Source organism: Daldinia decipiens (genome assembly GCF_022478715.1).
Source record: "Daldinia decipiens strain CBS 113046 unplaced genomic scaffold F4813scaffold_36, whole genome shotgun sequence".
NCBI lineage: Eukaryota > Fungi > Ascomycota > Sordariomycetes > Xylariales > Hypoxylaceae > Daldinia > Daldinia decipiens.
Genome location: NW_026054579.1, coordinates 67,086 through 81,755, shown reverse-complemented (window position 1 = coordinate 81,755; position 14,670 = coordinate 67,086). Strand labels below are relative to the sequence as shown.

The 14,670-nt window shown below is 47.8% G+C and overlaps 4 protein-coding genes across 4 annotated transcripts; 1 reads left to right on the top strand and 3 right to left on the bottom strand.

Annotated features, from left to right (window-relative positions):
* Positions 1 to 280: 280 nt before the first annotated feature.
* On the bottom strand, positions 281 to 1,913 carry F4813DRAFT_370212 (uncharacterized protein). The gene is made up of 2 exons (XM_049244498.1): positions 624 to 1,913; positions 281 to 564 (listed from the first exon to the last, which is right to left on the bottom strand). Exons 1-2 carry the CDS (start codon positions 1,283 to 1,285, stop codon positions 447 to 449), a joined length of 780 nt encoding a protein of 259 aa, XP_049096486.1. The 5' UTR covers positions 1,286 to 1,913; the 3' UTR covers positions 281 to 446.
* Positions 1,914 to 5,618: 3,705 nt separating this feature from the next.
* Positions 5,619 to 9,392, top strand: F4813DRAFT_370202 (Xpo1-domain-containing protein). The gene is made up of 3 exons (XM_049244497.1): positions 5,619 to 5,956; positions 6,048 to 7,596; positions 7,651 to 9,392. The coding sequence occupies exons 1-3, from the start codon at positions 5,945 to 5,947 to the stop codon at positions 9,174 to 9,176; spliced, it is 3,087 nt and encodes a 1,028-aa protein (XP_049096485.1). The 5' UTR covers positions 5,619 to 5,944; the 3' UTR covers positions 9,177 to 9,392.
* A 289-nt stretch (positions 9,393 to 9,681) lies between these two features.
* F4813DRAFT_370201 (uncharacterized protein) lies at positions 9,682 to 11,247 on the bottom strand. Its single transcript, XM_049244496.1, has one exon. The coding sequence runs from the start codon at positions 10,841 to 10,843 to the stop codon at positions 10,205 to 10,207; it is 639 nt and encodes a 212-aa protein (XP_049096484.1). The 5' UTR covers positions 10,844 to 11,247; the 3' UTR covers positions 9,682 to 10,204.
* Positions 11,248 to 11,948: 701 nt separating this feature from the next.
* F4813DRAFT_370200 (peptidase) lies at positions 11,949 to 13,751 on the bottom strand. The gene is made up of 3 exons (XM_049244495.1): positions 13,580 to 13,751; positions 12,388 to 13,512; positions 11,949 to 12,331 (listed from the first exon to the last, which is right to left on the bottom strand). Exons 1-3 carry the CDS (start codon positions 13,647 to 13,649, stop codon positions 12,012 to 12,014), a joined length of 1,515 nt encoding a protein of 504 aa, XP_049096483.1. The 5' UTR covers positions 13,650 to 13,751; the 3' UTR covers positions 11,949 to 12,011.
* Positions 13,752 to 14,670: the final 919 nt, after the last annotated feature.

Sequence of the window (14,670 nt, the reverse complement as noted above, 5' to 3'; positions counted from 1 at the left end):
TTTAACATAAGGCGCAATATAAATGCAAAAGTTAGCCTCGAATGAGAACCCCTCCTCGCATAATCTCCCGACAGCTGGCAAAAATAACCGGCAACAGACCTCAATTGGGCGACTCCCGACGATCTTCTAACAGGGATCGGAAATTACACAACAAAGGATCAGATGGAGATCAACACCCACTACTACCAAACAGGAAATAACATCACCTTGTCAGGTACTTAGCTCATACTAGGACTACGATTCTAAACAGTTAGAATTCACAGCGAATCAAGACTAATGATTGGGAAATAAACATCGAATGAAGTAATTTTTCGTAGGCATTCGAGGCCTATCAACGCTATTAAGGATTAAGTACATATGCAACCGAACCGTTCTAGTTCACGCCTCATATTGACATTGCTTTCACGGCTTTCGAATCATTAACAGAGAAAACCAAAGTTGATCGCTTAAGCGAAGAGAAGAGCGGCGACACCGGCAGCAGCGGCGAGGAGACCAGAGCCAGCCATGGTGGAAGCACCGGCAGTAGGAATCGGGGGGCTGCTGGTGGGGTAAGAAGGAGGGTTGCTGATTTTATAGTTAGCTTTGATACTCGAAGATAATTGTAGATTTATAGGATTACTCACGAAGCAGTGTACGAGCCGGTGGGGTAGACGGGAACACCAGGAACACCGGGGGCAGTGCCGGTGGGAGTAGAGACGCTGACGGTGATAGTCGAGTAGCTGACACTGGTGGTAGGGACACAGGTGGTGTAGGTGATGGGGATCACCGAGGTAGGGTAGGGAGCAGTCTCCGTAGCCACGCTAGGGGCGGGTACAGAGGGAGAGCCAGCGGGGCCAGTAGGGTAGGCGGGAGTAGACTCAGAGGGGCTGCTGGCCGGGCCCGAGGGGACACCGGGAGTAGAAGGAGTAGCAACAGGGTAAGAGGGAACAGTGCTGTTGCCGAAGCTGGAGGTGGTAGGGAACACGACGCTGGTGCTGCTCACGACGCTGCTGCTGCTGACGACGGCGCTGCTGCTGCTGCTAACGCTGGCAACAGGGCTAGAGACGGGGTAGCCGGGCTGGGACGAAGAAGGGATCGCAGCGGGCTGAGAAGGAGTCTCAACGGGGTATCCAGGGACGGTCGCGGAGCTAGACACCGGGTAGACGGTGCTGCTGGTGACGGTAGACCGGGCCGGGCAGTTGGTGACAGTAGGGCCACAAGAAGTGATAGTGACATAGTCAGTCTCGTAGAGAGTGCTGCCGGCCATAGCGGCACCAGCGAAGAAAACGGCTCCGGCGAAACGCATTTTGAATGTATTTGATATTGAACGTAAGACGAACAAGTAGTTTAAGCGGCTTAAAAAGGCGAAAAGAATGTAGAAGCTTGAAGCTTATAATAGCGTTGTGAAAGAGTGGACGACCGAAGTCAAAGATGAGATAAATCACTAAAGTAGCGGTGATGGCTGATTGAGCTGAGGAAAAGAAGAAGGAAAGACGGTGTCAATGGAGGCGGTCGAGTATTAATAGCTTGAGCAGCACAAAGGATTCCGAATAGGGGACGATCCTCGCAGGTTTGGGAAATTAAACTGAATAGACACCTCCATGGTCCTTTGAGCTAGCGTGTCCAGGGGGTTTGTATGTACATACATACATACACATACATACAGAAGAGCACATCAGCCATGCATCAGCGGTGGAAGTTGTGGGCAAGGAACCGGCAAGGAAGCGAGGAAGCAAGGAAGAAAGTTAGACCAGCTGGGGTTATGTCGAAATACTATGGGATTCGCTCCACTCGACTTTTACCTCTAATTTGAACGACAAGGCGTGCTCTTTTCCTTGTTCGCTTTGAGAGCTTCTAGTCTTTTGTGAGCCTCTACTCTACTACGGAATATGTAGAAGGAGAAGAAGAAAGGTTAATTATAGCAACAAGTTTCAAAGGCTTCCTAGAATACCTTGCCATTCTATCGTCTTGTTTACTTTCATCTACTCTGCTCATTGTTAGGTCATATTGTCATATTCTATGTGGCGCAACGGCGTCGAACAGGTGCCATCGTTTCAAGCAAAAGATGAAGGTGACGAATACCGACATAGGTAGATAGAGCCGGTCGGTTGGTCCGTTAGGTGGCGGACGCTGACAGGGGGGGACTAACTCCGCAAGAATTGGCATATCCTTACCACTTACACTACAAAATCGACTAGGATCAGGAACAACAGCGGAGCTGAGTACCACCGAGGAAGCATTTTAGAAGATCAGATTGGTCCTTCTAAGCGGCCACTGGCAAACAAGCATTGATTGTGTGAAATGACCTCCATATTTCGTAGAAGAGACCTAAAAGAGGCTAATGTTTAATACATACACTTGGCGGTCTGGAGGGGGTAAAAAGAATAGGGCTTAAAGCTTTTGTGTACACGATAATATATCCGGGTATATCGCTGTTGATTTTCTTAATACACTTACTTACGTAGGAGGCCTTTGAAGGCGTAGATACATAGATACACTACATCTATCACCTGTCGCCCGGCGATCTGTGGGCAACGGGAGGACGAAGAGAGAGGTATGTGTATCACATTACATTACAAACGTGATTACAGAAGTATTCGCTTTCCATTAAGAGGTGGGTTTCCCCGCGGCGCGTCGCTGACTCGCTGACTCGCCCGTTCGTCCAATGTTTGCTCTTTTGCTCTTCAGGGGTGTCTCCTTTTTAAGCTACCCAATTCCCACAAGAAACCAGTGGCGGCAAATCTGCGCCAACCTATGCAGCCCCAGCGTTGCAAAAGAGGACGCTAATGCAGGAACACACATGTTGGTTTTCACTAGATGATGAGATCTACGGACCTAATATCCAAATTAAACGGGAGGCTTGATTAGATCCTTTTGTCCCATCCAGTCAGCCAGTCCCAGCTGCTCCAGTCCGTCTATGTGGTGTAGTGTAATAAGACATCCAACGAAGAAGCAGGCGCTTGGTCCAGCTTAAACGCCCGTCTTACTACCACCTGACCTGACATTTCCGCCCGAGATGTCCTTCGTTCGTTGGATTCTACCTATCATTGGATGTCGAGTCAAGGGTTTGCTACCTAAAAGTAAATAACACCGAACAGCTCGATTAGGCAAGTATGTAATGAGTTAGGTATGTACGGACCCGTAGCACTACTAAAATGGCGCACGAAGAGCGGCTCCTCGACAATTTCTCCCTGACGATCCATCCACATGGGCAGGATCGCTAGAGCTTATGTAGATGGTCTTACGTGTTATGGTTTTTACCTACCGAAAAAAAAATCATCCGAAATAGAAAACGGGTCAAGTGTTATGCCAAGGCTGGACTACGATGGACTACGAGGGATGCAAACCCCATCCGTTTATTGGGTCTTATGTCTCATTGCCACGTTTTGAAATGGTCCTTTACGGACAGTAAAGGCGAGTTAATTAAAGTACCCTATCCGATGTAGGATTGTGTTTAATGGTAACTAACAAAAAAAAGAAATATCGTTCAAGGATGTATCAGAACGCTGGAATACAACGTGTATTTTGGAAACACTCCGAACAGCCACCTACATATGAAGTTTCTATGTATATCCGACCGACGAGAGAGACACTACATAATAGACGTATTAAAAATTGTCTTACCTACTTCGTAGAACGCAAATTACTATACTGTGCACGTATGTAGGGTGTCGTCACGTTCCTTCATCTGCGATCCATTATACGTAATCCTACGGTTGGGCTCCAACAAGCTTTTCGTCAGACGGCACATGTCTAATATTAATTAGATCGTTCCGCGTATCTTGACATGTGCTTCACGAAACCGTGCGTGAACGTTGCAATGATTTATTCCAAGGCGCTCGGACTACGTAGATGGTATGTAGATGGCCGCCCCATCACCCCCGGTTTCTTGGAAGAGCTTACTTTTCTTAGGGCACGACTAGGAAAAGGAGTATTGGATAAATTTGATTACATGATCTCGGTTCTATTTTGTTAGATATTAGGAGGGGCATTGCCAATGCTCATCTTTCTTCTCTCATTCATCCCATGTAGTTCCCATCTCTTAACCTACGCTAGCTAACCCTTGTGTATAATGGCGACATGAGATCTACCTTCTCGAAACGAGCTTTGGTCATTCTCAATTTATTGGCCATACTTAATCGTGAGACAAACTGAACTGACAGCTATCTCGAAGATTTGTCTGAAGACATCGACAGCAAAGACCAATCCAATCTCAAGTTCACCGAATACTAGTCGAGCATTGTATATTGCTAGGAGATCAACATTGCAGAAAACGATCACCAAACCCGAGACACTGTCCTCAAGTATTGATGTCGCAACCATGGTCCTACGTAATGGTCCAGAAAACTTAGTTGCTACTTGGTCGCCATCAGTCAACTTATAAGTCCGACGAACAGCGATGGTCTCGGTGGCTAAGCCACCATTGTCAACTTACTGGTTTTCGTCGATCGTGATAAAAAGAGTATAACGGTTGACCTGCTTTACTACTGATGCTATGTATATTTAGTTTCCAAGTCCGATTTCGAGTCGATCGATGCCTATTCATTCTTTCGAGCCTCAATACTTGGTATGATAGGTCCCACAGGCTATACCAATGTGCACTTCCATACTTAAGTGCTCACCTAATCTAATGAATCAAAGACGAGCTTCAAGCTTTGGGGAGCATTTTCGCTCTAGTTAATATTGGACAATATCTTGACGCTAAAGATTCCAATATGAATGGCACGTTAGTTTGAATGCGATCTCGACCAATAAGTTTTCGAATCGAGCTTGGAGAACGGCTATGGTTCATGAGTATAACTAGGTATGCTCATAGAGAAGAGCCCAAGTCCTTTGGATATCAGGAAGCCAAGGGGATGTAGTCTGACTATAACATGTGAGCAGAGCTCGTGGTGTTGTGATCATACGTCTAGGATAAATCTCTTGATCCGATGACGACAACCCAAACAAAAATCGCTACTCATCATGTCTCGACTCTGGTAGGTTCCAGTCCTTTCATGAGACAGGTCTACATAAGATGGAAGATATGATTTCACAAGGCTGAGGGGAGAATGTGACACTTTAGGGCAGCGCTAAAGACATCATGCCATAAAGAAGGCCTCGTACGGTTTACTCCGTCGGCCTGGGAGATAGTCTGGGATGATACGACGTAGAGTTTCAACAGGAAGCGATAGTAAGAAAAAAAATACGATAATAATAGTTGAGGTAAACTAACTTGGAATATTAATTATCCCTTATTAATATTGCTGGTGTCTTTCATTTGTATTAGGTTAACCTTCAGTACAAAACATTCTTTAACATGTCCCTCCCGCTTATTAACTACCTAGTAATAATAATACATATGATAGTTGCATGTATGTATTTAAAGCATCTATGATTTAGGCCTAGGTCTGATGTCCACTGCGGGGAGAAAGACCCAATCAGGCTCACCGCCTGCCCAATTACGCCCAAAGTTGACATGTAGAAAGAGATTTAACGCTAAATCGAGTAAGTGGGGGAAACAATACTTTACAGGCAAGCAGGCAGGCAGGCAGAGGCAGGCAGGCCCAGGGCGGGTTAGAAACAGGTAAGGCAAGTGGGATGGCGGGCAGCCAAAAAAAAAAAAAAAAAAGACACAAGAATGTCATCGCTTTTTATGACTTGAATTGACATACAACATAAAAAAAAATAAAATAAAAGAACGCCATCCATAATCTAATAACTATCAACCCTTGCCATTCCCCGCGACCGCTACTCCTTTTCTTGACTTACTACCTCATAACAAACCTCCCTGGAATTGAACATTGAACCCTATTAAATACTATTGGAGCAACCGCTTTTACCTAACAACGCTCTTTGTCTCTGGGTCATGGTGAAGCAGCATGCTGCATGAATCTATCGTAATCGCCATAGCATCCTCAGATATTGTTGATACGTGATATAGCCTGGACATAGCTGAAGGGCTCGGATCCGGCGTCTTAGCAAGATGGAATCTCAGGTAGATGATCTTTCATATCCACCGTCGTCGTCGTCGTCGTCGTCATCGCAGAGCTTAGTTTATCGACTGACCCGACTTCTATACTATATAGATCGAGAATGCCATTGAGATCGCATGGAATCCTAACTCCGACCAAGCCCTAAAAACACAAGCTTTCGATTATCTACATCAACTACGTGCCGATCCTCATGCATGGCAAGTCTGTATCGGTCTGTTTGCTAGAACCCCGAGATCCTCCGATGTCGTCCGACTCGTTAGCCTCGAGATAGTTAATAATGCTATACACGTACAATCCCTCGACACCCAGGCCTTGCTTAGCCTTAGAGATGCTCTCCTGGCCTACGTGCAATCCACCTACGGCACCAACCAATCCCAGATAGATTCTCCTACCTTACAGAACAAACTCACTCAAACTCTCACCTTACTTTTCGTCTCGTTGTACAAGCAAGGTTGGGAAAGCTTCCTCGACGATGTACTAGCTCTCACGACCCTACCTGGAAGCAACCAACGCGACAATGTCCCAGGTGTCATACTCTATCTACGCATTCTCAGCTCCATCCACGACGAGATTGCCGACGTCTTGCTTGTGCGTCAGGATGTCCAGGCCCGTAGCCATACCGAGCTCAAGGATCTGATGCGGGCGCGCGATGTTGGAAAGGTGGCCCAGTCTTGGCAGGATCTTCTTGCTCAGTATGGGAATCAGGATGATGCCATCATCGAGATGACTCTTAAAATTATCGGCAAATGGGCTAGTTGGATTGATATATCTCTTATCATCAACGACGGTATGCTGAGCTTGATCCTTCCGTTGGTCGGTCGCTCCAACAACTCCGGGGGCGAGGACAAGGTCAGGGATGCTGCAGTCGAGGCATTCACCGAGATTGTAGGCAAGAAGATGCGTCCGGCTGACAAGGCCGAAATGATATCATTCCTCAATCTACGAGATATCATATCCCAGATCATAGCCAGCCCTCCGCTAAACGAATTTAAAGGCACCCCTAGATATGATACTGACCTGGGCGAAGCCGTCGCCAAATTGGTTAACACCGTCGTAGCCGACATCGTTAGAGTCCTAGAAGACCGGTCTACTGATGATTCTACTAGAGCTAAATCGAACCAGCTCCTTCACGAATTTATCCCCTTCTTACTACGATTCTTCTCGGACGAATACGACGAGGTATGTTCTACCGTTATACCATCGCTCACGGATGTTCTAGCCTATTTCCGCAAACTCTCCGAACTACCCCCTTCCTTCTCTGAAACGCTGCCTCCGATCTTGAACGCCATCATCATGAAGATGCGGTACGACGAGACGTCATCTTGGGGAAATGAAGATGAGCAAACAGACGAAGCAGAGTTCCTAGAGCTGCGGAAGAGGCTTCAAGTACTGCAAAAAACAGTAGCAGCTGTTGACCAGAACCTTTATGTCGAGGTTCTATCTAATCTGGTCGCGAATACCTTCCAGACCCTCGATGAGCGAGGGTCACAAATGGACTGGAGAGATGTCGACTTGGCTCTTCACGAGATGTCTCTATTCGGCGAGCTTGCGATGCCCAATCAAGGACTAGGCCCCAAGAGCCAGCCCTCTCCAGTTGCATCAGAACGACTTATGGCAATGATGACCAAAATGGTACAATCTGGTATGTGAAATTCAGGATCTGGGTTGGTGGACCTGCTAACCGTTATCCAACCAGGAATCGCAAATTTCCCGCACCCAGCAATTCTTTTAAATTACATGGAAATCTGTGTCCGCTACTGTGCATTTTTTGAGACTCAACCCGCACTCATCGGTCAGGTTCTCGAGAATTTCGTCCGCCTTGTGCATCAGGACCACGTTAGGATTCGTACGCGCTCGTGGTATCTCTTCCATCGTTTCGTGAAGCACCTGAGAGCCCAAGTGGGAAACGTAGCCGAGACAGTCATCCAGTCTATCAGCGATCTCCTTCCTATCCAGGCAGAAGTACCAGGAGAGGATGCCGATGATGATATGTCCTCGGACCAAACCGATAACTCTGCGAGTGCCGTCTTTAACAGCCAGCTCTACTTGTTCGAGGCTATTGGGTGTATTTCGTCTACCAGTGCGACTCCGGTAGAAAAGCAAGCGCTTTACGCCCGCTCGGTCATGGATCCCTTGTTTTCCGATATGGAGCAGCACCTCCCTAGAGCTAGGAACAGTGATGCTCAAGCCATACTTCAGATACACCATATCATCCTAGCTCTAGGTACACTGGCACATGGGTTTTCGGACTGGACGCCCGGGGCGAATTCTTCGAACCAACGGCCACCTCCGGCAAAAGCCTTATCCGACGAATTCGCACGCGCCGCCGAGGGTATACTAATCGCGCTCAGCGAACTCAATACTTCTTCCGAAATCCGCACCGCTTGTAGATCGGCATTTTCGCGCCTGCTTGGCGTGCTAGGGTCCGCCGTGCTTCCACAGCTTCCTCAATGGATCGACGGCCTCTTGTCTAGAAGCTCGTCGAAGGACGAGATGGCCATGTTCCTCCGCCTTTTGGACCAAGTCGTCTATGGATTCAAGTCGGAAATCTACGAGGTACTCAACCAATTACTAACGCCCTTGCTACAAAGAGTCTTTGGCGGTCTGTCCGAGCCAATTAACGGCACTGACGATGAGATCCAACTTGCCGAGCTCCGTCGCGAGTATCTAACATTCATTGGGGTTATCTTGAACAACGAGCTCGCCGGGGTACTCGTATCGGAGGCAAACCAGGGCTTTTTCGAATCACTAATCACCTCCATCCTAACCTTAGCTCGAGATATCGGCCCAGGCTCGGGAAGCCTCCCGGCGAGTCGATTATCCCTCGGGTTGCTCACGAAGATGGCGGGTGCCTGGGGCGGACCGGACGTAGCAAATATCTCGGCAAATCCGTCAGCGCCCACGGGATCTCCATCACCCGCAATCCCCGGCTTCGATCAATTTCTCATTGATAGGTTTCATTCCGTATGTTGGGAAGTTCTTCGTGACCCACAGTTCAACCCGGCCGGGGATGCTCAGGCTAAGCTAGTCCTCCACGAGATCGCTGGGCTAGAGCAGGCCGTATACCTCAAGACGGGAGGGACATTTTTGGAACACCTGCAGTCGACCCTTTTCCCCGGCCTCGCCATTGATGGGAATGATTTCCTGCGAGCCATGACTACGTCGACAGACAAGAAGGCCTTTTCCAAGTACCTACAGGGTCTAATGAAAGAGTCGAGGTGACCTCTAAGGGATGGAAGGTTATGGCTGGGGGCTGGGAACAGATGATATGGACAGAAATGATGTCTAATTGCATAAACAGGAGTTTGGCTCACTATACCAACCGCAATTTCGTTGACTATAGATGAACGTCGGAATTGAAGCTAGGTAGCAAGCAATGGCGAGATGCCGTTAGCAAGTAAATGAACAAAGAAATAAAGTCACTATATCACTCTCCTAGTGACTTGAAATAACGTGCATTGAAGTAGAGAAACACTGGTGTTGATTAACTAACTTGTTATAAAAACTAAAAACTGCTTGAAATAAATAACTACCTAACCTAGGTAGGTAGGTAGTTATGAAAAATGACAAGGACCTAATGCAGCCCCTATTCTCGCATGGTGGGAGCAACGGTCATTGTGGTGACTGTGTTCCTTACCTGCTGCTAGAAGAGGCTAGCTGGCCAGTAGCCATGGTCTCGCCAAAAAAAACCGTATTATTATCCGTTGATAATAAGTAACCTAGTAGAGTCCTACTAAAAAGAGAAACCTCAGAGTAGATAGATACATGTACTAGTTTAGGGATCAGTTCACGTCAGGGGGAAACCAGCTAGGCCAAGTTTTGCCCATGGTTTCCAACTGTGAGTAACTAATCCGTTCGTTGGATCTTAGTCGAACCAACGCCTATGGCCGAGATCGTTTCGGTTCGTCCCGATGCCATATAATCCAGTGTTCCAGGTCTGTCATCCACTGAGGTTTTCAGAAACCTAGATCTCCAGCCTCTAACCTCCAACCTCTCCCCCTTTTTTTTTCTTTCTTTTTTAGTACTCATTCCCCCTTTCCAGTTTCCTTTCTCCTATGTATCCTACCATAACCCCCCCAAAAATCCAAGCAGGAAAGAAAAGCAAGCGGGCAATCCCGAAGCAATATCTCAAAGCAAGAAAGCATTAATACTCTAAACCCCAAAAAAACAAAAACAAAACAAAACAAAACAGCCTCCGTCTCCGTCTCGCACTCTTTGCCCGGCAGCATCGCAGTGCAGACAGACCCAGCCTAGTGCGCTGGGCGGTCATCTCCTACCGCCCCGAACAAGCCCCGATTAGACATGACCTGCCGCGAGGTGTGCTCGTAGTCAGGTGTGCTGTTAACAAGCAAGTTCTTGATTCTAGTCAGAGTCGACACCATACGGAACGGGTCTCCGCTGCACCGGATGCCGCCGTCAGACCGGTCGCCCATGCGCAGGCAGGCCAGGACCTCGAAGTCGGAGGGCGTGTGCGCGCCGACCGCCAGGCAGAAGTGGAAGCCGCAGAGGAAGGTCGCGTCGTGCAGGCCGTCGTCCCCCGTGCACAGAGCGCATGCGTCGTGGACGTGCTCGGCGGCGGGCGGCAGTTCGGATAGCTCGGTGTAGACTGGCTCGGCGGCGCGCGTGAGGAGCCAGTCGGCGTCCCGCTGGGTTAGGCCTAGGCTCTGGTAGATTTGGACGGAAGAGGCGCGAGCAGCGCGTGGCGGGTGGCGGCAGAGAAGGGCGGTGTTGTTAGGATAGATTCCTGGCGGCACCGAGTAGAAGGCCCTGTGTGCAGCAGCGTCGTTGGAGCTACGTGGGTTGGGGGACGCGGGCTGCCAGTTGTAGTAGCGCAGCTGATCGACGGTAGCGTAAGGCCGGACCAAGGCGTTGTTACACGTGGGAGCCATGGTTGCTGTTGTTTATGTCGACGGTGATGCTCTGGTTATGTGTCTATTCTATCTTTCTATGTGTGCTGATCTGCTGTCCAGCAGAAGACTTGTCGTTGCTTGACTCTAGGGGTAGATCGCTATTCTATAGCTGATCGGCTGGGTTATTAGCGCCAGGAAGCTTTTTCGGCAGCGATGTTTGGCTAGAGCTGCGTCTCTTTGGTGTGCGTTAGAAGCGTCGAGATAGGGGCGACGAGGTTGAGATTAGGAAAAGGGGGCAACGCTTACTTGATACCAAGACTCGTGTGATATCTTGTATCTATACTCAGATTTGAATGATTACCTAAATCAATGGGTTTAAGGCAATTTTTTGTTGGTTTCCGTTGTATGTCGACGGTTGTTGACATGCACAACCTCGAGATGGGTATGCCTTTCGTTTGGGGATGACCCGAGTGAATGTGAGAGATAGGGGCTTGAATGACCGGCATCAAACGAGCAGGCGAGTAGGCGAGCAGACGATCAAACCTCAAAATTGAAAGCAATTATGATTGAATGCTACTAGCAATCGCGCATAATAATACGGATTCGCACTTGTGTTTTCGACTGATGGATGGAATGTGGTGATGATAATAGTGTCGAAGGTGATAGATGGGTAGTTAGTTTATTGAGAGCGACCTCGACCGGATAGAACAAGTTTGTAGGGGGGAGAGGGAGAACAGAGGAACATAAATACTGGCGGCACATTCAAAATAGCTTTTGTGAACGGCGGTAAGACTCGATGCCCTCAAGCAAGCTTCTACGAGGAGTGATTAAGGTCGTAGCGTTTAACTATCGTATATTCACTTTTTGCCACTACATGGAGGTGAAGCTAAGCTGCTTGCCCTGCTATCCCCCCCTGAAATGACGAGAGATGGTAACTAAGGGCTTCTATAATGGTTGATTCTTGGTTGTATAGTATATACCTGTATATTGTATATCGCAATACAAACTACCCAACGCACGTTGCTCACGGACTCTGATTTGGCACTAATGAGATTTGTACTTGACATCTTGACATTTTTCGTACTTCAATCGTTCTAGATGAAAAAGATTTCGTGTGTTTTTTTTTTTTTTGGGGGGGGGGGGGGGGGTTTGTAAAAGTATAGACTTTATGACTATGTCCTGTCACAGCTCTATGGGGTATGTCGACCTAATCAATAAATAATTTAGCCTCAAGATCTGAGTAGTGTGACAGATACCCATCAAATAACTTGATCGCATGCTCAATATCATAAGTTCCTCCCGTCTCGCGGATGCTATGCATGCTTAACTGAGGATTACCCAAGTCCAAAGTGCGAACGCCAAGTTTAGCAGATAGCATAGGTCCGATAGTGCTACCGCAAGGCGAGTCATTCCTAACGACGAATAGCTGTAAGGGCACGCCTGCATGCTTCGCTGCCTCCTGCAATAAAACGATACCAGGAGAGTTCGTGGCGTAGCGTTGGTTTGCGTTGATCTTGATCACAACACCTTGAAGATTCAAAGTTAGGATTAACATTTAGTTTTCCAAAGATTTAGGATCATACCTTTGTTTATTTCTGGCTGATGGTTTGACTCGTATTTACCAACATAATTAGGGTGAACTGAGTGAGCCATATCGGCCGAGACTAGGAACGATGCCGCCATCGTCTGCTCAAAAGCAGTTGACAAGTCTATCTCAGGATCCGAACTAATATGCTCCCATGACTTGTCAGATGCCGAATCCCCGTGCCCTTTACCAGCAAGAATGGACAGTCGGCGGACAACAGCAGGTAATAAATCTGAGTTTGCGCCCTGGGCTGATGTCGAGCCAATTTCTTCGTGGTCAAAGCAAGTGATTAAGCGAATACTGGTCTCGTCATCCAAGGTTCGAGAGGAGACCGAGTTTATCAATCCCATTACGCTGCAGTATGTCATGTTTAGGTTATCTAGCCTGGCTGAATAGATAAATTCCTCGTTCAACCCGCCAAGGCAAGATTTTTGGACGTCGTAGAGAACCATTTCAAAATCGACTACATCAGTCACCTGCACCCCTGCGTGTTCAGCAATCAGCTCGATAATGTACGGGTGGTGACGGTCGGTTATCTCCTTTAGTGGCTGGAATGTCTCTTCGTCTTCGGAATCTTGCTTCGAACCTGACGGCTTAGGGGCTTCGTTTTGGCCGGTCCTATTCAGCTCAGCAGCTACCATACCGGCAATGGGAAATAGTTCAGTCTCCTTATTAGGATTAAACTCGGATGACCGATCAAGGTGAATGGCGAGAGTAGGAATACGAATAATGGGACGGTCAACGTTGACGAGCTTCTGAACAAAATTCCCCTTTCCATCCTTAACCAGGGCACGACCGGCAATGGACAGGTCTCTGTCGAACCAACTATGCCAGATGCCACCGCCGTAGGTCTCAACGCCAACCTGTAGAAACCCAACGCTGCTCTTCTTGCTGACGGGTTTTATACGCAGACATGGAGAATCCGTGTGAGCACCGAGCATGGCGATTGGGTTTCCAGGCTTCCACTTGGCGCCTATAGCGAATGCTACGATAGTCGAGCCATTCCGGGTCATATAGTACTTTCCACCGGGTCGGAGGGTAGAAGACCAGTTATCGCGTTCCCTTACAGGAGCGAAACCAGCCTTTGCCAGCCTCTCGATAGAGTTGTGAACGGCATGGTATGCTATAGAGGGGGGTTGTTAGCGGTGAGGGACGGAGATGGGGGGAGGTGGGAATTATGAGAGCCATACGTGTTGGAGAGGCGTTGACGAAGTCTAGAAAGTCCAAAGCTGATCTAGGCGGCGCCATTCTGTGAGCCATGAAGTTTGTGTGTATCGGGTAGTTAAGTGTATATGTAGGTAGCTTCTTCACTTTGACTGACCTCACGTATGTGGTGGTTACATGTAGTTTAAGATGTAGGGTATCTAAGGTAGGTGCTACATATTACAATGTATAGGTACCCGATAAAGATGGATAAAGATAAAAGATAGGTGACTAATCACCACGCTAGTCTAGCTTTGATACTACATAATACATAGTAGATATGCGATCGACCGGGGGTCTCTCTCTCCGCAGCCCACCTACCGGTTTTAGCTTCCTGTTATCCGTCTGCCGTCGTGTTACCGGTGAATTCGATCAAGTCGGGTCGATCTTGAAAATCCCCTTGCAAAAGTTTAAACTTGTTGATTACCTTATGTTAGGTACTCAATGTTCTTATTTGATCCAAGGCTTAATAACTTAGGTACCTAACTTAAGTAAACCTAACCTAGGTAATATGCTATAAATGCTTAACTCCTACCTCACATTCTATATTCGACGATAATGGCAGATGCATATACAATTGAGATCATCTACATCAGCAATCAGACTTGCATCGTTTACGTCTAGGCGCTCTTTTTTCTTATCCCGGTGTCTGGCACTCAGTCTCGCGAGTAAGTGGTTGCTCATGTAGTAACACTGATCGCTTGCATGTCTATGTGTTGTGCCGCATACCTTAGAGAAAGTGGCTTCTGGTGATTCTAGAAGGGGGAGAGACCGAGGGTAGTAAATCGAAGCCGCTCTTTTCTTTCCTTTCTCGGACGCCATGACCTTTTTTCTGATGCGTTTCGTGCTACACACGAGCAAATAAGATGGCCAACCTGGCCGGCAAACAGAACTGGACAGATGCAAACCGACACATTTGGAACATCAGGCGCTCGCCACGCCTACCACCCGCATTCTGCGCATAGTCTGCTGCACATTCTGCAGAATGAAGTGGCGCTTAGGCGCTTGGATCGCTATTAAGCATGTCTGTCATTCTACTAGGTTACTTCCTTTCCCTCTCTCGTATATTTGGAGAGAG

What these genes read in the sequence shown, in the direction of transcription:
- F4813DRAFT_370202 (XM_049244497.1), top strand. An exon ending in GACCAAAATGGTACAATCTG is followed by an intron (nt 7,597 to 7,650) that starts GTATGTGAAATT and finishes TTATCCAACCAG; the next exon opens with GAATCGCAAATTTCCCGCAC.
- F4813DRAFT_370201 (XM_049244496.1), bottom strand. Translation starts at nt 10,843, where the DNA reads ATGGCTCCCACGTGTAACAACGCCTTGGTCCGGCCTTACGCTACCGTC.
- F4813DRAFT_370200 (XM_049244495.1), bottom strand. Translation starts at nt 13,649, where the DNA reads ATGGCTCACAGAATGGCGCCGCCTAGATCAGCTTTGGACTTTCTAGAC. An exon ending in CGTCAACGCCTCTCCAACAC is followed by an intron (nt 13,513 to 13,579) that starts GTATGGCTCTCA and finishes CCCCCTCTATAG; the next exon opens with CATACCATGCCGTTCACAAC. An exon ending in TCAGCCAGAAATAAACAAAG is followed by an intron (nt 12,332 to 12,387) that starts GTATGATCCTAA and finishes TGAATCTTCAAG; the next exon opens with GTGTTGTGATCAAGATCAAC.
- F4813DRAFT_370212 (XM_049244498.1), bottom strand. Translation starts at nt 1,285, where the DNA reads ATGCGTTTCGCCGGAGCCGTTTTCTTCGCTGGTGCCGCTATGGCCGGC. An exon ending in ACCGGCTCGTACACTGCTTC is followed by an intron (nt 565 to 623) that starts GTGAGTAATCCT and finishes CTATAAAATCAG; the next exon opens with CAACCCTCCTTCTTACCCCA.